The 23,561-nt window shown below is 39.7% G+C and overlaps 2 protein-coding genes across 2 annotated transcripts; one reads left to right on the forward strand and one right to left on the reverse strand.

Moving 5' to 3' along the window:
• Positions 1-233: 233 nt before the first annotated feature.
• LOC120590200 (putative olfactory receptor 52P1) lies at positions 234-1,181 on the forward strand. The gene has a single exon (XM_039847827.1). It carries the CDS (start codon positions 234-236, stop codon positions 1,179-1,181), a length of 948 nt encoding a protein of 315 aa, XP_039703761.1.
• Positions 1,182-13,689: 12,508 nt separating this feature from the next.
• LOC120590515 (olfactory receptor 51G2) lies at positions 13,690-14,643 on the reverse strand. Its single transcript, XM_039848316.1, has one exon. The coding sequence runs from the start codon at positions 14,641-14,643 to the stop codon at positions 13,690-13,692; it is 954 nt and encodes a 317-aa protein (XP_039704250.1).
• Between the last annotated feature and the right edge of the window lie 8,918 nt (positions 14,644-23,561).

The following is a 23,561-nucleotide window of genomic DNA, read 5'->3' on the forward strand; positions in this document are numbered from 1 at the left end:
AAACTTCCTTGAAACCTGGTTCTGTAACTTCACCTCCTGCCTTGCATCATTTCCCAGTGTTCTTCAATAGTCTCATCCTGGATGTTTTTCATGAGGTCTAACTCATTTCCTTCAGCCATTTCAGTTTCGGCCACAGCATGAGAATGAATCCCAATGGCTTCACCTCTCATGGCTTCCTAGAGCTCAGGGCAAGGCAGTGAGGTCTTTTCTACCCACCTGACCTTGACCTAGCCATGCAATTCACAAACCACAGCCATCAGAACCCAAACTCCTTTCTGCTCATGGGAATTCCTGGCCTGGAGGCATCTCATTTTTGGATTGCATTTCCCTTCTGCTCCATGTATGCCCTGGCAGTTCTTGGCAACATGGTGGTGCTGCTGGTAGTGCATTCAGAGCCTGCACTGCACCAGCCTATGTACCTGTTCCTGTGCATGCTGTCCATCATTGACCTGGTGCTCTGTACTTCTACTGTGCCCAAGCTCCTTGCACTCTTTTGGGCAAATGCTGCTGAGATTGCCTTTGAAGCCTGTGCTGCCCAGATGTTCTTTATCCATGGCTTCTCAGCTGTAGAATCCGGTATCCTGTTAGCAATGGCCTTTGACCGCTACTTGGCTATCTGCCGGCCACTGCACTATGGGTCATTGCTTCCCCCAGAGGCTGTGGGCAAGCTGGGGGCTGCTGCTGTGCTTCGTGGCTTAGGGCTCATGACTCCACTCACCTGCCTACTGGCAAGGCTGAGCTACTGTAGCCGAGTCGTGGCCCACTCCTACTGTGAGCACATGGCTGTGGTGAAGCTAGCTTGTGGGAGCACGCGGCCAAACAATATCTATGGCATCACTGCTGCCACACTGGTGGTGGGAACTGATTCTATCTGCATTGCTGTCTCCTATGCACTCATCCTCCGGGCTGTATTAGGCCTCTCCTCTAAGGAAGCAAGGGCTAAAACCTTTGGCACTTGTGGTTCCCACCTCGGTGTCATCCTTCTCTTCTACACACCAGGACTTTTCTCATTCTATACACAGCGTTTTGGCCAGCATGTGCCCCGGCACATCCACATCCTCCTGGCTGACCTCTACCTCATTGTGCCACCCATGCTAAACCCCATCATCTATGGCATGAAAACCAAGCAGATCCGGGATGGGGCCCTCCAATTGCTGAAGCGGGGAACTGCTCAGTCATGAAGTTTTCAACCCCAATCTAGAACCCAATCTTGTCCCTTATGCTTAAGAGGTCAGTGGCACTCAGCATGGTGGGGAGAAAGAAACCCACACTCAATGGTATCCTTACTTTGCTAAGGAGATGTAGCACAAATCTGATGGGGGAAGAACTATCAGGTATTTCCCATTTGTGATGTAGATATTGTTACAAAGCTCAGAGAGCTCCGGTCTAATGGGAAACATGGTCACCAAGATGATGATGACCTCCTAGGGAATGCCACTCTGCTGTTCTGACATGACAATTGGAGGTTCCTCACTTCCTCCCCTGTCCTTAGAACACTCTGCCTACTGTTCCCATATTGGGAGCTATTCCAAGGACATACTCTCTCAAAACTAAGGCATTGAGACCATTTGGATGGAATATGTGACTGAACCCAGTTAAAGTCTCTATAAGAACTTTTAAGATTCTGATGGATAAGTATGGAGATCTACTCAGCTTGCAGCTGCCCAAGAAAAGCCCCATATGTGAGTTTTCTTATTAAAACTGCCACCTACCAATCTGGAGTGGTCTACCTCTTACTTAAGTCTCTACCCATCCTTCATATACAGGGGCCAGTTTGTAAACTAACAGAGGTGGAGTCAGAGCATTTAGCAATGGGCCATAGGGACAACAACAAATAAAGAATGATGGGCAAACTGTGTCTGTTGTATAGAGGTATAATCCATCAAGGAAAGTTCTCTGGAAGATGAGAGTTTTCAACTTTTCACTGAATATGGACTATGGGCCAAATATATTGCTAAAATTTAAGGGTATTGAGTTGATTAGGTTAAAAGTCCTCCTCATTGTGACTGCTCACTGTTATTCAGAGGAGACCTACATATAAGGAGACAGCAGACAAATCACATTAAACTAATATGATTGGGTAAGCACAGGGACCATGAGTACTGAATAAGGACACCTAACTTGCACAGGGAAAATGAGGTTCCAAAGCCTACCTCATCTCACTCCACCTATATATAGGTAGGAAAGGCCACTGTCTCAGAAGCCTTTAACCATGCATGAGTGTAAGATGTGGGAACAAAGTCTCAGGCTAGATAGTATCAAGTCTGACATACTTAGTCTTTTCTTCTATTTCCTGGGAGTGGCCACATGGAGCTGCCAGCAAGCCTCAAATATCCAGAAAAGAGACCAGGCCCCTCCTTTGGAGACAAAAGAGAAATTTGACCTCCTGAGCAGGTTTATAAAAATGAAAGTGGTGGCTGTGACTAGAAAGCCCGTTAGATTCCGGAGTTCTCAGGGATCTCTTGTTCTGACATCCCTGCTCAGAATCTGCAGGCAGATTGATAGGTATTTGATAGATATTTGGCTCCTGGATAAAGCATTTTAATAAGCTAAAAAAGAGCTTACATCGGAGAAGGCTTCTAGCAGGCTCAGGATGACCTAAGTCACCAGAATTTTATCCAATGGCAGCAAAGGGTTGATTAGCTTTTAACACTGCAGTGCACCAAGAGGTGCATTGTCTTACTGTACTCTCAGAACCATCTGATGAAGAGCATATAAACTACCCCCAATTTACAAAGTTAGAGACAGAAGATTAGGAAGGTAATAACTTGTCTAAGAAAGCAAATAAATGTCAGAGCCATTCAAACTCAGATCTTTCTCATTCTAAATTCTATGCTTTTCACTCTTTACCAGCTGAGTTTCTATAAATCTAGGCCCAAAAATCTAATTGGTTTTAACCTTGGTATAAGGGAATAATTCTTTTCCTAACATCACTGACATTTCTGAGAACATGCAACATGAAAACACTATTCTAGGGGCTGGAAATATAATGGCGATTCAGGAAGATAAATGCCTGGTCATAACTCAAATGAGACTTCAGCAAAATCCCCCCATATACCCTCAGAGACTCTCCGTGTTCCCGTAATACTTCCTTCACTCCAGAGCTCAGCACACATGAAATTAGTAGCCTTAATTTGCCTACAGACAAACCAGGTTGCCAAGCAATCAGACACCTCAGATTGGCCGATAAATACTAATCCCCAGAATATTTAAATTCAAATTATAAGGGAAGTCAAGAGAAAAAGCTACATCCTATTTAGGACTACATTGGTTATGGCTGGATTTATTTTTCCCAAACCATTTTTTAATGGTGTGTAATTTACCTAAAATAAAATTCATATATTAAGCATACAGTTTGATCACTGACTAATGTAAACATCAGTATAACCACCACCTTAATGAAGATACAGATTTTCATAATCCCAGAAAGTTCCTTTTAGCTCCTTCCAGGCAATATCCTTGCTCCCCACTTTTTTCTTTCCTATATATCCAAACCTCTATGTAGTATTTCTCTTTAGTATTTTTATAGTACGGGCTTGTTAATAAGAAATTATCTCAGCTTTTTCATAAAAGTCTTTCCTTAAATATGACTTTTGATAAAAATTTTTTGCTAGCTATAGAACTTTAGATTGACAGGTTTATTTTTCCTTTAAGCATTTAAAATAGGTTGTTCCTGTTTTTTAACCTCGGTTTTTCTTATGAAAGTCAATCATTCTTATCCTTTTTCCCATATATGTTTTTTTTTTTTTTACTGACTTGTTACATTTTTTCTCTTTATCTTTGGTTTTCATCAGTTTGACTTTGTGTCAATGTAATTTTACTTGTATTCATTTGTTTGGGGCTTACTGAATTTCCTGGGTCAATGAATTAATTTTGTAATCAAATTTGGAGAATGTTTTCAATTAGTTCACAAGGTATTTTTATGTTCTATTCTCTTTCCTCTCCTTCAGGAACTTCAATCACATATGTCAGATTACCTGATAAAGACCCACATGTTACTCTATCCATTTACGTTACCTCTTTTCTCTCTTCTATTAACTTGGTCTTCAGATTCACCGATTCTTTTGTATTATCCAATCTGGTATTATTCTCAACTCTAATTGTTTTTACTTCAGATGTATTTGCAGATTTGGAATTTTTATTTGATTCTTTTATGCAGTTTATAAATTTCTGTTTAAATCCACAAATCATTGCCCATTTATTCTTTTCCCGTAGAATCTTTAAACTGTTTTTATAGTTATGTTAACATGTTTGTCACTATTTCTATAATGTGGGTTATCAAAAGTCTCTTTCTGTTGACCTTTTTGTCTTGATGATGCTTTTTTAATATGTATAGTAATTTTTCAGTGTATACTGGACACTGTAAATGATACATTGAAAAAATCTATGGATTTTGTTATCTTTTTTGAGGTGTTTTTAGTTTTTGTCTAGCAGATCCTATGAGATTTAACTTCGGGTTTTATTATTTCATTTTTATTCTTCTTCCAAGATCATATCCCTTAGAACTTGGATGTATATATACTATTAAGGCACAGCCTTTCTGAAGTTTTAATCAAAGGCTGAGATATTACCTATTCCTCCCAAGTTAGTGAAACTTAAACGTCAAACTCTGTCTTCCTAACACAAGGAAATTGCTGATATCAGGGATACTACTCTAAGTAAAGCTATTATTCAGTGAATGTCTTAGTTGCAGTCTCAATGACTTTGTAATACAGGAAGAATTACACCTAGTGACCAAGATTGCACTCTCTCCTCCTTTCATTCTGGTCAGCTGATCCATTGTAATATGTAATGCTCTATTGGCTCATCTTCTCCTGTTCTTCTCACTTAAGGGTTAGTTTTAGGTCCCTTCGATTTTTTGGTCCTTTCTAATACCTACTGTTTATTCTCCCAGACAAATTAGAGGTCTAAGCCTTTCTCAGGATACCACTTTTCTCTATTTTGTAACTCAAATAGGCCTGGGGTCAATCCTGTATCCTATTCAGATGAGTGATTAGATGAGCTTAAAGTTACTGCTACTAATAATGCTTTGAAGCAATAAGTAGCATGAGTAGCAATGAATAAGTTGACTGCACTGGCCATCTCAAAAGTCAGAAAACAGATATTAGATGTCTTGGTGGCTAGAATCAGAAGAATGTCCTTATGAAGTAGATTAAGACAACCTCCATTCAGTTTTTCCAAGAAAAGGAAACAGTTGCCAAAATCATAAGATTAATATAAAGAGCCTGAGCCACCTCAGGATACAAGGTCAGAAGAGGAAAAGACAACAAAGAAGGGAAGAGAGTGGTGAAGTAAGAATCTTATAGGAATCTTACTATGTTGATATGTTTCTCAAAAGGGGTTCACAGACTTCTGGGTTTCTTTAGCGGTGGCGGGGAGGGGATAAGAAGTACACCATGGTTATACATTCTGCAATTGCTTTTGCAGGTAAGTTATTTTCTCTAGAAGCAGGTACTGTATTTCTCCAGTTAATCTGTTCTTATATGTAACCTGGCTTGGAAGCAATGAAGAGTGATGAAGAATGATGAAGTGGATCTTGAAGAGAATGAGAAAGTCCCTGCAAAGCATCTACTTTACATGAAGTCATATGATTTCCAGGCAAAGAGACACTGTATCTTCTGGCAAGGGAAGGAAGGTGCTTCTGCCAGCCTGGAAAGTTCAGAAAATATTGAAGATCCAGTAGTTTTAGGCTTATTCACTGAAACACCTCATTTTTAGCCCTGAAGGTCCCACACTTTTTCTATCAGGGAATTTACTTTGATGTAGATGACCTATTGAGACTATACATTTAGTCATCTTTCTATTTCTTCCATCCTTAAAATCATATCCTGGGCTTATTTTCAGTAGCCTCTCCTCTTGCTAGAGGAAATTAGAGTCTCCTTTAAAGCTACCATGGAGGACTTCTGACTTTTATATCACTTTTTAAGTTAAAGTTAGTTGGATGGCACAAACCTATTTTCTTTTTGCAAGGTTCCCAGTGCCATCAAAAATCAGTCAACCCACAACACAATCCTTAACATTACCATGTCCTCATGCCAATCAAGCATTCCAGCCTCTCTCTATTCAAGCATTTTCTTTCATCTTTACCTCATTCCAACTAACAATGGGAAATCTTTAGTAATCATATATCACAATTACTGTGTGACGTGTGTTATCACCACCCTATTTGTCATCAGCAATGTGGTTTCTGTCGTTTTCAGACTGGTATGCAATCAAAAGACAAAATATCACCCTGAGAATTTACTTCCAAGGGCCATTTCTTATATCAACTGTCTTAGCTCAGAAGCAAAACTACACTGCAAACACTATATTGGAGAGTGTAATATCTTGCCAGGAGTGAAGGTGGGGAACGGAGAGTGAGGCAGAGGAGTGCATTACTGAGCTGCCACCAACCTCGCCACAAGCTGATTGCTCAGTATCCCAAATATCTTTCAAAGGACTCTATTGAGCTAATTCATCTCAATACAGATCACAATTGGGGGGTTGTGAGGGAGAAAGATAATTTATCTGATGACTCTTTATCTTCCATTGGTTAAAGTCACACCTCTGGTGAATTAATTTCCTTATACTTCCAGGTTGCAAATGTGTAATTATCTAAGCAGGTGCCATATATTTCATTCCTCAGAAGTAACAGAGAAGCCTCAGAGCCAGAGCTGAATGGTGTGCAACAACACCAGTGAAGGCATGAGGTGCAGTGATGTCAGGATGTGTCAGGAACAATATAAAAGACTAAGAACAGTCTCTGCAGCAGGCCCTGCAACCTGGGGCAAACAGGGTAGCAGCAACAGAAGCAACTTGGTTCTGCAATCTCAAGAATATCACAAGCAACTCCTAGGGATCTCTGGCTGGCTGGTCAGATAGCCATTAAGGCAAATGCATGAATCCAGGTTGACACAAACTAAATTTGACACAGTGAGGAAATATCTATGGAGTCTGAGAAGAAAAGACCAAGGGAGATAATGAAGAAAAGCAAGAGAGTATGATATCTTGGAGGAAAAATGAAGAAAATATTACTAGGTGAAGAGAGTGACCATCTGTGACAAATGTTGCCAATAAGGCAATGGATAGAATATCAACAGATGGAGTTGGTAATGTAGAGTCAGTTCTTTGGAACTTTGATAAAAGCCATATCATTGGAGTTATGGAGGACAAAACCTAATTGGTATAAACATTCAGGAAAAGAATTAGTGGTAAATATAGGAAAAAACTTTTTTGAGATTTTTTGAAGGTGAGCAGAAAAATTGGATAGCAGCAGGAGAAGGATGAAGTCTGAAAGACCAGTTGGAGGTTCTGACTCTGAGGGGTTGTGTGCACCATACTTTCTCCCTTACGGGCCGAAGATGAAGCTGGTGCCAACCATAGACTACAGTCATGTCTGAATGCAAGGAAGTGGACTGGTTGTTGTCATTTGTTTCCTATTACATTTGACCTTTTAAGATGTTAGTATCTTCATTCTTATGTGGCTGGTTGTATAATCCAACCAGTAATGTATATGAATCTGCTATTTCCTAATCTTAACCACAATAAATCAAGCCATTTAGAGGTACGATTGTGTGTTACAGTACACAGAGGGGCAAAGACGACTAAAGCCCTCCATCTGTGTAAAGGCCAAAGGCTAAAGTGGGCATTGCTGCAAATCTACTTATTTTCCTGTGATAAAAGTGCTATAGAAGTGATAGCAGTGCTATAACCATAATTTCAAATATTTGATTGCAGTTGGATTGATAGGGTGCACATCCTCCCAAAAATATCAAGTAAATAATACCAACAAAATAAGGGATCTGAGAAACCCACCACCACAATTTCTGCCAATAAATATATTCATCATCTCCAAAAGTTTCCTCCTGCCTTTTTTTTTTATTCTGTGTGTAATAAGGACACTGAACATAAGAGCTACCCTCTTAGAAAAAATTCAAGTATATAAAAGTATATAAAATTTAAGTATATAAAAGTATATAATTGTAAATTTAAGTATAAAATTTAAGTATAGTATTGTTAACTACAGGCACCATGCTGTAAGGTAGATCTCTAAACTCGTCAAGTTGTGTACATTAAATATGTATAGCTTTCTGTTTGTCAACCATACCTCAATAAAGTAGTTTCTTCTAAAAATCAATAAAAAAAAAACCTACCCTGAGGAAGGAAGGAGAAAAAAGCAATGAAGACCTGAAAGACAGAAGCTGTTAATGCTACAGAACTTCTTTTCATTGTCTCATTGCAATGAAAATGGCTCACCAGCCATGCAGGTATTAAGTACTGACATCAGAATAAATACATGACTACTAATATTTATCTTTACAAATCATACCTGACAGGGCTGGCAGTTTTAGAGAGATGAAAACTTAACCTAGCCTGGGTGAGATACTTTATTAAAAGACAAACTCATGGAATCTAGCACTAAATGTGGACTTTTCCCTTAAGTAGCCCCAAATGCAGACTCGACGTGATATAACCATAATTTCAAATATTCGATTGCAAGAAAATATAAATTGCTAGTGCTCTATCCATAACAGAAACATTATTAATTAATTCATTTAACAACTTTTTAAGTCTTTATACATTGAAAGTATTTAAAATAAAGTTAAAAAACTAAGATGTCTCTCAACTAAAAATTCTAGTCTATGAAGAAACAGTATATTGTAATAAATGCTTTATAAATGCCTACATGAGGACATATAGACATATGAATGAGGGAATATGAACACTGCTTTTCATGGGAAGTCCCATACAAAGCTTGAAAAATAAATAGAAGCCTATTATAGATAGAAGCCTTTCAGGAAGAGTGTGTATAGCAGCATGAGAGGCAAGCCTACCTAAATCTGGGACACAATCATTAGAGTTTCTTCCTCTGTAATGACACAATAGCTATAGCAGCCCTTTAAGGCATGCAATGATTAAATGTCAGTTTTGTAAAGCACTTAGGAATGTAGATAGGTAGTCAAATTGTGAAGTTGTGTTTGTTTAGAGCTGGGATGCTAGGGAATAAGATAACTCTCAAACCGGTACTTGAAGCTAGAGAGAGGTCTCCTGGGGTTCTTAGACCTTTAATGAGGGGTTATTAAATTAGTGTCTGGTCTAGGAGTATTGGCAGAGAACTATACAAGGTGACTGTCCCGGATGTTTGGGGCCTAAGGGACACCTAACTGTTTATATTAATAATTGAACCTACTTTGCATTTTGCTTATAGTAATAGTTAGACGGTCTATACATTATTACATTTTCTTGTATTTCTTGATGTTGTATATATATTGTCCCATTTAATCCTCACAACAATTTTATGCAACAAGGCCCGTTATCTCAATGATAGAGATATGGAAACTGAGCTTAAAGAGAAATGAAGTAATTGCCCAAGGTGAGAGAAGTAGTTGGAGTCAAAACTGGAGTTTGAAAATCAGACTATATTTCATATGCCTGAAAATTGCTGGTATCTGTTTCTTGGCATAGTTCTAAAAACAAAACAGAAATTAGCAGCTTTTCTTAATATCAGGATAAGAGCAAGACTTCCAGCAGGGCCCATCATATGGTAATGAGATCAAGAATGCAGTCAACACTCTTCTCTGTGTGTCCTTTCTCCCTTCCATGCTCTTTCTTTTGCATGTTTTTTATGCAGTTGACCTCAATTTCTCTCTTATCTCCCTCAAATTATCTTCTTACACTGGTCCATGGGAGGAGGTAGAAGGAATTCAGAAGGATATCACTCCAAGGGCCGTTTTCCTTTTATTGTTCTAATTCACAAAGCATTACAATATAGATAATTTTGCTTTAATCATAATTTCACTCCACTCTGAATGAATTTATAGCAATTTTTCATTAGGTCAATCTCTGTAGATGTTCTTTTTGTCCTCTGTAAAAGGCAAAAGCAACTCTTTGCCTTAAAGAAGGCTATTAGGAAATCACTTTCCCATGACCAAGCCATGAACAATGTAGATTAATTTGAGTGGAAAGACTTGGCTTTGCAGAACTTGAGACATGCATTTTGGTTTCAATAAGCCTTCTCCTCCACCTCTTGTCTGGGACCATCCCAATTCTTTGAATGCTAGAAGTCAGGCCTAGCATAAGTGTGTATAAACTTTTTACTTGACCTAAAACTGTATAAGATTCATCAACCATTCATTGGACAGTTGCTAAAGACCCCATCCAGCTCTAGAGTGTCACATATTTAGAGCATATTCTCCAGTTAATTCAGAACAAGCCTTGGAGCCTGGCATTATATGTCAGATATTTTAAACCAGATTTAGATCACTCCTTTGGAACCTAGAGTCCTATAGAGGCTTAGTTCCAAATTAATAAACCCAGGGATTCTATGGAGCAGTGTGACCTTGCACAAAAATTCTATATTTACAACAAACTATCATTTGCCATTTCCTTCCCAAAATCAAGGCTACTTGATATTAATATCTGATGCAAAGCTACCTAATACATAATGATAATAATAAATACTCTCATCTATCGAGCTCAATAAAAATTACGTAATTAATTGCATTTACTATTTGCCAGAAATTTAGTCTTTCATTTATTCATTCATTTATTTTGTATATAAAAGGGCTTACAATATTCTGGGCCATGTGCAAAGTGCTAGGGTTAAACAAGTCAGGAAGAACAATGCCTTTATGGTGCCTGCAGTGAATAAGAAAGACAGGCATTGATCAAATAATCATACAAAGACACCTAAAACTGGTTCTGTGCTGCTGGATTTAGTGTTATGTACATTATATACTTGAATCTTTACAACATCTCTGTGAAGTAGGTATCACACTCACTTTATAATGAGGAAATAGAGGTTCAGAGGGGTGAAATAACTAATTTAAGGTCACACAGCTGGTATAGGCCAGAGGTGAGATTTTACTTAATTTTCCGCATAGGTGGATGGCAGTCGGATCAGCCTAAAGGTTAAGAGCAGGCACTTTAAATTTATGTACACAGACTTTGTTAAAACTATCAGGAAATGACATACAGAGGCTTTTAGATTTTTTTGTATTATTTTTTTTTAATTATCTAAGTGACATTGGTTAATAAAATCAAATAGGTTTTAAGTGTACAATTCAATAATACATCATATATATATTGCATTGCGTGTTCACCACCCATAGTTAAATTTCCTTCCATCACCAAATATTTGACCTCCTTTACCTCTGCCTACCTCCCCACTCTCCCATTTCCCTTTGGTAACCATTAATCTAAGCATTATAAGTCAGACAGAAAAAGTTGTGACCCATATAATTTCACTCATATGTGGGATATAAAACTGAAAGCAACAAACAAAGATGACAAACAGAGATTCGTGGACATGGGCAGTGGATTGCTGATAACCTTTTAATTGGCAGCAAAGCTTTTTAGAGACCATCTCAGGACTCTCCCTTATGTCAGCCTCAGGTACTAGTTATTGGGTCTATGGAGCAGGGGAAGGCATTATGGGACATGCTGAGGTGTCTGTACCCCAAAGGTAAAATTGTAGAGGCAGAGACCCCAGATCTCTTCCATTGGATGACTAGCAATTAGGTGACAGGGATTATGGGAGGGAGAAAGCTCCAAGCTCAGAGCAGCTGTTGAGAAAAGGCAAAAACGACAAAGCCAAAGGATGCCCACAATCCTAGATTTAAGTCCAAGTTTAATTCTATTAACCCTCTGAAGAGAGATTTCCAGCTCCAAGGCCTGTATACAATGTTTTTTGTTTTGCTTTAACTGCTCAAGGCTGTTCGTGGTCCTGAGTACCATCACATCAACTCAGGGTTTCTGATAGAGACAGGTGGGAACCTCTGCAAGAGAGATGTGCTGACTTCTTGATCAGAACCTTCTTGTTGTTGGGGTGAAGGGTGAGGTGGACGGAGTGGTCTGGATAACACAGTTTCTTGTTCAGTCCATGATTAGTGGTCCTGATGAAGAACTTTGTCATGGAGCACATGCTGTACATTCAAATGACCTCCTCTTTCAAAGCAGCCAGTCAAACTGGATTTACTAAAAACTTCAGTTGACTACTATTAGACATGATATTCTAAAATGGTAACTCTGAACTCGTGATTTGTTATCTTTACTTTTTGGACTCAATGGACAGGATCTGTAACTTTCAGGCACACAGTTTTGGCAATGACCCCCTTCTTACTGATAGACACAGGGTTCTGATAGACACAGGGTTCTGAGATCCTCAGAATTTATGCTAAGTGGCCAATGTAAATACATCTAATAGGGGAAACAAGCTTTCCAACTAGAGCTGCATGTACAGGATTCCCAGCTCCCTACCCTGCCTTCTTACCTCTGAGTCCTTCATTCTCTCTTGTCTCAGTTTATGGAAATGACAGACAGCAATGACTACGACCATTAAATTCCCAATTGTCTTGATGGCCATAGATATAGGCAAGACACTTTCTAAAAGTTCTATCTTGGCTTTTTCTATTAAATCTGAGTGTTTCCCACCAAGAATACCCTATTTCAATTCTTCAAGGATTGTATAGATGTTTTAAGACTGAGCAGGCCAAGGGCAAGGCTAGTGATAGAGTGACACATCCTTCAATTTCTGGGTAAAATTCCTCCTAGAAGTTTGGAAGTAGCTTTAGAAAAAGCTCTACAAAAAAACTTAGCTCCCCTCTGAGCTGCACCCTGAGAAACAGCCTTCTTGTCCACATAGGATGGAGAGAATCACACCTTATTCCCAAGGTCTCTGACATCCACCCTCACCTCATTCCATTGCAGCTTATCAACTACTTGTTATCCCACAGGCCTCAGACATTCAGATACCCCAGTCCTCTCCCTTCCTAGGAGTCAGCTGTAAGAATCTTTTGCCTCTTTGTCTTCTTGACTCATTTATTTAACAATATATGTTGAGTACCTACTATATGGTAGATGCTATATGTTCTTGGAGCTGGAGATACATCAGTGAACAGAACAGTCCCTGAATCTCAGGCCTCATGGAGCTTATATCCTAGCAGATCACCTGCATTGGAAGTGAGCGGCAGGCTATTCCACCTTTACAATTGATGCTTGAGAAACCAGCACTAGAAATTATACTGAACAGCTCTCCTGGGTTTGGCAATGCCAAATTTTCTCTCTAGCTCAAAGCAAAGACACACATGAAGAGAACCAAGAGAAAATTATCACTCCGTGAGCTGCAAATAAGTGCTAGATAAATTCAGCACACAGTGTCGTCCTATGAGTTTCCCACCACCCATTCCCCTTTCTACTTCTTGGTATATGAGCTGGTTAATATTAAATTTGAGAGAGGAGGGCCAGTGTTAAGGTGAATATAGTTTATTTATACATAATATTTTTACTTATAATAAGAATATAGTTTTTCTTTAGGTTTAGAAATGAAATGGGGGCAGGGGGGGGCGGGGGGAGAGAATCCAGTGGAGAAAAAAAGAGAGGTAACTGATAAATGGATATATACATGCATCCTCTCAGTTAGTGTGGTTAAGTCCCTAGGTAAGGAGATGTCACAGTATATATGAGTATGAAATAGTTTGACTCTAATCAGGTAGAGTAATTGAGGGGATTATCAAGGTGATACTTTGATATGCTTTCCAATATTCTCAGTCCCAAAAACTTTAATTATAGAAGCTGATAGTGCCCCTCAAAGGGGTCATCAGTTAGAGCTGAATCATTTTTAAAAAATTAATTCTTCACCACTAATCCTTTTCAACCCTAAGCTCCAAGCTGACTCACAGGGGTCATGTGCCTCTGGGTCCTTCTGCTGGTCTAGGGAACATCAATCCTTTTCTGCTGGAAGCGCTTTAGGAGGCCCTGACGGATCTGCTTAGACTTGATGCAGTAAACGATGGGGTTCATGAAGGGCGGGACCAAGAAGTGCAAGTTGGCCATGAGCACTGCCAGAGCAGGGTAGCTGTGCTTCTCTACTCGGTGCAACACAGACAGCCCCAGTTTGGGCAAATAAAAAATGAGAACAATGCAGAGGTGTGAAACACAGGTGTTGAGTGCTTTGAGCCGTTCCGCAGGTGATGCAATGCCCAGCACAGTCCGTAAGATCAGGGCATATGAGAGCATGATGAGAGAGGAGTCAAGGCCCAGTGAGAGGAGGATGGAGATCAGGCCAACCAAGCTGTTGATCTGGGTGTCTGAGCAGGCCAGTCCCACAAGGTCACAGTGCAGGCAGTAGCAGTGAGAAAGTACACTTATCGGGGGAAAAAGCAGACGCCTCAGGAGGATGGGTCCTGGGAGGTTGAGCAGGACAGCCCTCACCAGGATGGCGACCCCTACTTTGGCCATGGTTGAGTGGGTGAGAATTGTGGCATAGTGTAGAGGGTCCCGGATGGCAATAAAGCGATCAAAGGCCATGGCCAGCAGCACACCAGATTCCACATAGGTGAAGGCATGAATGAAGAACATCTGTGCTGCACAGAGATCAAAGGGTAGCTCACGAGCACCCAGCCAGAAGAGCCGCACCATAGTTGGGAAGGTGGAGGCACAGAGTCCCAGATCAGAGGCTGCCAACATGGACAGGAAGAGGTACATGGGTTCATGTAAGGCTGTATCTGTGCGGATCAAGAAGAGTATGATACTGTTTCCCAGGATGGAAACCACACAGATGAGGTTGACGGGGATGGAAACCCAATGATGAGCAGCTTCCAGGCCTGGAAAGCCAGTGAGAAGGAAAACAGAATGACCAGAAGTGCTGGTGTTGCAGGAGAACATGATTCCAGGATGTAGCTGTCTACCCTGAGAGTAAGAGTTATTTGTTCATTTGATCATCACCTATGAAGTCCCCACTAAGTGTGGGCTGAAAAGGAAGAACTGCCCCATAACCCTTTCTTGGGCCATAAAAGAAATCTCATTCTTCTTAGGAGTTCCATTCCCCTCTACATCCTGGCTAATTTAAACTTCTCTTTTAATAAGTAGTATTAAATAAATTTTATAAGTTGATCTCTGCTTATTGCTTTAGCCACTCAGTATCTATCTTCTCTTTAGCCTAAACAACCTCCTTTTTTCACTTAACCTATATCCAAAAGCCTATCTTCAGAATGTCTTTTCAGATGAAATAATGAAAAAAGGAGAATAATTTTCTGTCAAACTCAGGATGATGTTAAGAACAAGCAGTATAGACTCCATTTCTATTTATTCTTAGAGGCAGATTTTCCACAGTCTGACATACCTGTTGACAAATAAAACAGAAAGGACATGTTAAAACAAATGTATTTTCAAAACTATCCTCTGACAAGGCTGGTTGGTTTTTCCTCTGCTATTATTGTGCAGCCAACATTTTCTTTACTTTCTGGAAATGCCTTTGAGGCCCAAAACAGGTTCTTTTGAACATGTTCAATGGTACCAATTTCTCTCCTGGGAATATTAATTGGCTTAGAAGAAGTATTCAAGAGTTTTTCAAAGCCAAGTCTGGTAAACAAGATGGGAACTCAGATGCATTCATTTTTGTTAAACTCCACTTCCACTTCACTGTCTGCTTGAAATTTGCACATTTTCTTCTGACTTGGCCTTGGAGAGAGTCTTGTGGACATAGACTCAGTTTGAAGGCACTTTCCTCTTAATTATCTCTTTTTTGTCCCTCTTACTGTAAAAGCTATTACGACAGCCCTGGGTACTTTGAGGTTCTCCTCAGTTATGGGCGGAGGGTAAGGGTGACAGGTCTTGAGGGACACCACCAGAAGAGAAGCATAAGCTTCCAGAACCCCAGGGTTAATAATGCTAAGCAAGGAGCCCAGAGTGTAGTATGTAAGCTCTTCTATTCATACAACTTTACATACATATTTATGGTCATACATAGTCTCCTAACTTCTCTCTTCAGCAACAGGATTGCATCTTCATTTGTCTACTAAGTATCTTCACACTGGTTTGCATTATAAATTGAACATCCTGGAGAATCACAAATTATAATTTCTCTACTTTCCCCCTTAAGCTAACCCTGCATTTCCTGCCAGGCCTTTCTCCCTTTCCTAGTATCCACGAAATCTCTGGGGTGTGGTGGGAGGGCGGGTACCATGAAAACCTAGTATCTCTTTTCACTCTGTAACATATTCCTCAAATAAAATCATCTATATTTGAAATATCCTCTCCTCTCAGAGCCCAGTGAAACTAATCCAGACAAAATCACCATCATTTGCCGAGATATTGTAACAGTCTCCTAACTATCCAGCTTCCTCACTCTTTCTGTATTCTGATTTATCGTCCAAATTTCCATTAGACTCATGATCAGAATACTTAAGAAAAGGCAAGCATGCACATTTAAGTGAGTACTTGCATAGGGAGTAAACACAGTGATCAGATTTATTTTAGGATGATGTCTCCTATCATAACTTTGTTTAGTGATGCTCACTAGTTCCTGGTGCTGCAAAATCAGGTCTAAGCAAGGTCTTCACACTGTGTCCAGAAGGGAAGGACCTTGTCCATTCACCATCTGTAGCCAATTCAGTCATCTCTCCCATAAACATCACAAACACTACTCATTAGATATCTTTCTACTCACCAAATTTACCATATTTAATAATTCTTAAAATATCTTTATTGTTGAAATTTAAAATACACAGAGAAAAGCCTACGTATTCTAGTTGTAAAGCTCGATGAATTTCCTCAAAGTGAACACATTCATGTAACAAGCACCTAGATCAAGAAACAGAATAGTGTCAGCCTCCTAGGAACCCTCGTGACCCCTTCTAGTCACCCTCTCAATAACCGTCCTGTCTCAATAAACTACCATCCTGTCTTCTAATACCACAGATTAATTTTGCCTGTTAGAATCAGGCAGTATATATTCTTTTCTATCTGCCTTCCTTTTTTTTTTCTATCTACCTTTCTTGATTCAACTTTGTGTCTGTTTGTTGAAGGAATGAATGAATGGTTTGATTTGTCCACAAGCATTAGCTTACTAAACTGACTTTCTGTTATGTGTTAAGCGCTGTGCTAGGAAATTACATATAGCAAAAAAAAAACCTCACAAAAGGCAGGAATGCCCTAAAGGAATGTGCTTATTTGTTCCAATATGAATGTATACAATTCCACCAATCAGCTTCTGATAATTATTATTAATGATAAGAATAGTTGCTATCATTTATTGACCATGTGCCAGACACTGAGAAAGAATGTTTCCTAAACTCCTCACAATAAGGAGCCGAGTCTCAGGTTGAATAATTTGCTACGAGCCAAACATCTGGTAGGTAAAGGATCCCAATCTCAGCTCAGCCCTGATTCTCAAGGCCACGTGCTAGCAGACAGTTTGTGAAACCTTTCCAAACTGTTAGGCAAGACGTGTATTATCTGATAGACCAGGGCCCAAATGAAAAGGGTTTTTCTCTAGATATGACTTAGTCCAAACACAAAATAGCAGCTTGGTCCCCACCTCTGAGCAATGTTTTCACTAACTGTCATTCCACATAGCGTCATATTGTTTTGTACAAAGCTTCTCTGAAATGACAGCAAAGTGAAACGACAACCACGTGCCACAATCCCACCTTTCTCTGTGGTTCCTGGAGATCCCTTCATCACTGTGCTGGGGTTAAATCTGCCTTGACATACTCCATTTTTTCCCATTTTTTGCCATGTCCCTTGTTTTTTGACACTTCAGAGTCTTGAGTTTATTTTCTTATAAAATAATAATGAAAGTCGGAAATTAACATGTTTGTCTTTTATAAATGCTCTCTACACATATTGCTTATTCAATCTTCTAACCCTGTGGGATACTTTTTCATTTTCTGATGAGGAAGTTGGGGCTCAGGGAGGCCAAGTAACTTTCATAAGGTCATGAAGCTAGATGGTAGATCTGGGATTGACATCCGAGGTGGCCTAAAGACATTGCTTCATGTAAGAACAAGCGATTCTGGCACTTCGTGCCTATTAGATACTTGGTCATCAAGATAATTTGAAGCCCAGTTTTTCTGTCCCCTCCCTCTAACCTCATCTCCCTCTAAAGAAGATGCAGTGAGGTCACCCACTAAAAGTAGTAGTCTTCAAATCAATCCAGCCAGGCCTCTGCTTCCATCACTCCCAGTTTTTCCAACATTTCCACACAGGTTGTGGCTCATCCTCCAGATGTGCAATGGACAAGTTACCTGTATCCCTGCACCCAAGACTCAAGAATGCTGCAGTGTCTGATACAAGAGAGGCTGCATCCTCTTCCTCCTGTTCTAATGCTGCAGGGTGACAGGAAGTTCACCAAAATGTTGTGTCCTTGTCTTGTAAAAAAAAATAAACAAATACTATAATACTAACCTCACAGAGTGGTGTGAACGTGGGAAAGACTGTAAACCATTGAGCATATAGTAGGCATTTATGAAAATGTAATAGTAAGCAGACATACCCTAGGATTTCCATCCATTATCTCATGAATTCTCCCTCCTTACAAAGCCTGTGAGTGGCATCATTCTCTTTCTATAGATGAGGAAATAGAGCCTGAGAGGTGAGGAAAACTGTCAATGACCACAATAAGAGTAAGCAGAAGATGCTGACTTCAAGCACAGTTCATTTGACTCCAAAGCTCATGCATCTGTTCATTTCTCATTCTCATCTCTAAACTATTAAGATAATATTTGTCTCTTGTGATCATTATAAAGATTAAATGAGAATACATGCAAAGCACTTAGGACAGTGCCTGGCACATAATAAGTACTTAACAAATATCAGCTATTTTTTGAGTATTTACAGCTTTATGAGGAGGGTATCATTATCATTTCCATTGCATATAGGAAAACTGAGGTACCAAGTTGTTGGATATCTTCCCTAAGATCATGAAGTGAGAAAGTGGATGAGCCAGTGTTCAATCTAAGCAGTCTGACTCCAGAGCCCAGATTCTTCAGCACTGTGTTATGTTGCTTCTTTCTGCTAGCTATGATAATTATTAATATTATTAATGCTGCAAATTTTCATCCCCAAGGAAGGTGAAATAGAATTATAGATTTTATGTGATCTGTTCATTTCCCACCCTGCATCCTCCCTGACCACTTCTATATACATCAATCTTTGAACTTCCCCATAGAAATGTTCTAAGATTATATGGGGTCCATGTGCTTATTGATCATCCCTATGTTGCATACTGTGAGTTTAATTATAGGCTCATGGTTTAAGAAGAACTTACTCCTAAAGAAGTAATTTCCTGAAAGTACCAAGAAGAAATGTGATAAAACTATATCTGGAAAGAAAAACAATGAGAGAAAGAGAGAAACAGAGGAACGGAGGGAGAGACAGAGGGACAGAGAGAATCACTGCAGAGCAGAGCCTTCCAAGGACGTAGGAAAAATTAAACCACACTCTCTGCCCCTGTACCATCTTACTCATCCAGGTTCCAGAAGATTGTGAATAATGTACAGACTGTGTCTTTCTCTAATCAGGGAATTCAGTCCCAAAATCATTAGTGGCCAAACTATGAGTCACCAAAAAAGAAATGACCTAACTTAGTGAAGTTTGGAGACCCTTTTCTCACAAGATTTCTATTGTAACCAGGCATCAGTCTCTAGCACTCAAGGGGACATAAGGCTTTAAGCCTCTAGGTTTGCCAGCTGAGTCCTGAGACTGAAGCCCGAGGCCTGGGGATAAGAGAGAGGTTACTGAAAAATAGACCCCAGCACTGCAGCTTTAGCCTAGCAAAGACTGGAGCTGAGGACCCATGTTTCCTCCAAGCCCATGATGCTGTTATGCTTTAGCCAGAATTAGCTCTAATTCTGCACTGCTCAGAAATAAGCTTAGCATAGCATAGGTATCCTGTCTAGGCTGGATACCTATGACTTAGCATAGGTATCCTGTCTAGGCTGGATACCTATGACTGGGCCATCACAAACTGTCTGCAGTGTCTCCAGCTCCCCAAAAACAACTCAGACGCCTTCTACTTCCAGCTGCTTTCTAGCTGTTTAAAGCTTTAATTATGTTCTAGGGATGAATGGGGCATGTATGGAGAAGTTAGGTGCTGCCCAGAGGTAGAAACGCTGATGTAGGCCAGTGGTGCATGGCCTCAGTGTGCAGTCTCTTCACTGTGGGCCCTGGCTTTGACACTCTAGTTCCAGCACTCACCATAACTCCAGAGCTTGTATCTCCTCTCATCTATCCCTCTGTTTGTGAAAAGCATTTCTTGCTGTTTCAATAAAGACCAGTACTTTATAATCCTCCTGATAGAGGTAGGGAAATAACAGGTCTGCTGGGATCTGGGTGCAAATCCAAGAGATTTTCATAGTTAAACTTCCTGAACCTCCTGAGTGCTGAGCCAGGGAGCTCTGGGACTTGAAAGGAAGCATCGGGCAGTACATCCTGATAATTTTTCATAGAGGACATTGGAAGAATACTGAGGTGCCCTGTACTGAGCACCTGCTCTTCTCAAAGAGCCAGCCCCACAAATTGCCTGATGACAGATGGAGGCAGATGGGGACCAAGAGGATGGTTAGAGAGTGGGACATACTCTGTCCTTCTAGAACAACAAAGGCAGTGCGGAATTTCCATTTCTAGAGAGAATGAGCCTAAGCTCTTTCTAAATTCAGCCAAAGAGAAATCAGTAGCCAAAGAAGTGTGCGTGCGTGCTTTTACTATGGGGATTATGTCAGAGAGGAGAAAAGAAGTTCTCAACCTAACTTATGCCTGTGCCTAGGGGATGAAGATGGTTGAAAATAAACATATAACCATGAAGCAATCTCTCTCTCTCTCTCTCCCCCGCCCCTCTCTTTCTCTCTCTGAGTTCAGCATCTCTGAGCTAAAATCTATTTTAACCTTTTAATCTTTCTCATTCCATCAAAATTGTTCTATGTAGAGATATTGCTTTAAGTGTGTATACTTATGTTTAAGAGACCAGGCGTGAAGGGAAGTAATAAATCAAACCCCTAGTGTACATGTGTGAAGTATTTAAGGACTATAAACTAAAATAGTTCCAACAAGAAAGACAGTTATCCCTCAGTATCTGTGGGGAATTGGTTCCAGGATCCCACCAGATACTAAAATTCATTCAAGTACCTTATATTAAATATTGCAGTATTTGCATGTATAATCTACACACATCCTTCTAGATACTTTAAATCATCTCTAGATTACTTATAATACTAATACAATGTAAATCCTTAAAAAAAAATGAAAAGAACACATGCACCCACCCCATATCAGTCCCATCCATCAAGCATGATATAGAAGAGCTGTGATCTATTTCTAGATTTATCATATATCAACTGTGATAATGAGCAAATTATTTTAACTCCTTAAGCTTTTTATGTTTCACTTATAAAATGGAAATAATGGTTATTTCATGGAATCACTGTTATAATTATATTAGAATATGAAGGCTCTCAGAAAAGGACTTGGCACATCACAGAAGCTCCACACATACTCCCTTTCCTTTCCAATAGGAAATTGAGGCTTCGGTAATGTCTGGACTCCTCTACATTGCCATCCACATGTCATACTTTCCCCACCTTTCATAGTCAGAGTTTTGGGGTTTTTTAAATAAACTTTTTATTTGGGGATGTATTTAGATTTACAGAAAAGCTATGAAGATAGTATAAAGAGTTTCTGTATATATTTCACCTAGTGTCCTTAATGTAAACATCTTACATAAACATGGTACATTTGTCAAAACTAAGGGATCACTAATGGTACAATTACTATTAACTGAAGTCCAGATTTTATTTGTATTTCACCAGTTTTTCCACTAGTGTTTGTTTGCCATTCCAGGATCTAATGCAGGGTAACGTACTGCAATTAGTTATCATGTCTCCTTAGTCTCTTCTGGTCTCTATATATTCCTTCTCCACCTTCATTGCCAGAGGTTAATCCCTGAATGCTAGGTTTCCCAGGCTCCCTTATGATCTGGTTTCTAACTGGGTTTAGGCATTGTAAATATTGGAGGAAGATTAACCAGGTCCTCTAGATGAGCCTAGGGTAAAATTAAATTAGTGACTTTTATTCAATAGGCAATGAGAGTAAGAAAAAACGAAAAGAATGGCACTCAGAGTTGGGGAAAAGGGAAGTGAGACAAGAAAAAATGTAAAACAATGCAATGCATTATTACACTGGATAATGATTTACAATGACTTTCAGAATGACATAGCAGATCCCTCAGCCAGTGCATTTGCTCATCAGAACTACAAGGAGGAATTTCACCTTGAGTTGTCCAGGGGAGAGAGAGGAGATTTTATTTGTCTCATTCTCTCTTATCTCCCATTTCTCATTAGTCAATGTTCACCTCACGGAGAACTAACTCCCTGCACTTTTTGCTTATGTCATTTGCTTGTGATGGCTGCTCAGAAATCTAGATCGCACATCCTACAGTGTGGTGTTTTCTGAGTGTCTGCAAATTCACATACAGGTCTGGCCTTCCTTTGATTTTTTTCACTCAGTTTTCAATTTGCTTTCTGGGACTAGGTTCCTGAAATCAAATCCGAGTACAGTGGCACAATCTGGACACTAGATGTCGCCTGACAGTCTTTCACTAAGCAAATTATCTTAAAAATGGGATTGGAAATTTCAAAAAAGATGAAGTGGTTTTGTTCCTGGAGAATGGGGAATCTCTCCTGGCTCCAGGTTCTAAATGTCTCGAACAAAGAATTGAGCAAGACACCGAAATATAGCAGAAAAGAAAAGCTTTATTAGAAGGGAAAGTACACTTCCAAACATGGAAGCGGAGCTGAGCAAAAGAAGCATGGCTCTAAAGGCCTGGTAACAAAGCCTTTGGGGTTTTTATCCTTATTTGCTGTGGGTGGTTACTTTTCTTAGAGGGGTGGGCTTCCTTGATTGACAATTAAGATTGACAGAACTCAGTGATTCATCATTTGCTTTCTGCGCATGTTTGTTCCCAGAATTCAGTCTGTTATAATGATATTAATGAACTTCCGAGCATATGCATCAAATTATAATGATGGTATAATGAGGCTCAGGTGAGTTGAAAGTTGTTGGGCTCTTCATTGTGCAGGTGCCTAGTGACTGGCTTAAACTGGTATCTAATTCTCTGCTTACTTATTTCTTTGTATGAGTTACTTTTAGCCTAAAAATACCTTGTGGCTTGCTTAACTGTGGGCAGATTAGGACGGACCCTTTCTAGGATAGGATGACCTCAGTGTCTTTGCAGGCAGACCCAAAACCCCCTAACTTTCCTGCCTAACTCTTTTCTAAGAGCCATGAACCCCCTTATTATTACTATGGATGTTGAAGGATGGGAGGTCTCTTTCTGTATCTGCTTCCTGCTGAGAAGGGTTGTTGTCCCTGCCTATTGGAGTTTCATGGAGCTCTTTCACTTTCTGCCTCAGTCAGGGCGGGGTCTTGGGTCTCTGGCTGAAGTGCCTAGACAAGGAAAAGAAGATATAAACTTGTTATTTAAATCATATATCTATTAATTTCTATTATTGATTTGCAAATTAAGCAAGTAAAGGGAACAGGCTTGGTCAATATATTTCTTAACGAGTAAAAAAGACCTTTAGCCTAAAGTCCCCTCCCCTCTTAGATTCTAAGGGCCTCTCTGGCCTAACACCATTTCTGCTAACAATGGGCTGATGACCCTTATCAATAGCCAGAAGATCTGAGTTGCCAGTTTTCAAGGCAATTATCAGGATTTGAGGAAGAAGGCCTTTTTGCTAAAGAAAGGAGGGAAGAAAACTAGGTTTACTAAAAAGATTAAGACCTCTGCAAGAGATATCCTATGTCAT

Source organism: Pteropus medius, unplaced genomic scaffold, assembly GCF_902729225.1.
Source record: "Pteropus medius unplaced genomic scaffold, Ma_sr-lr_union100, whole genome shotgun sequence".
NCBI lineage: Eukaryota > Metazoa > Chordata > Mammalia > Chiroptera > Pteropodidae > Pteropus > Pteropus medius.

Excerpts from the sequence above, each read along its gene's own strand:
- LOC120590515 (XM_039848316.1), bottom strand. The coding sequence starts at position 14,643 with ATGTTCTCCTGCAACACCAGCACTTCTGGTCATTCTGTTTTCCTTCTC.
- LOC120590200 (XM_039847827.1), top strand. The coding sequence starts at position 234 with ATGCAATTCACAAACCACAGCCATCAGAACCCAAACTCCTTTCTGCTC.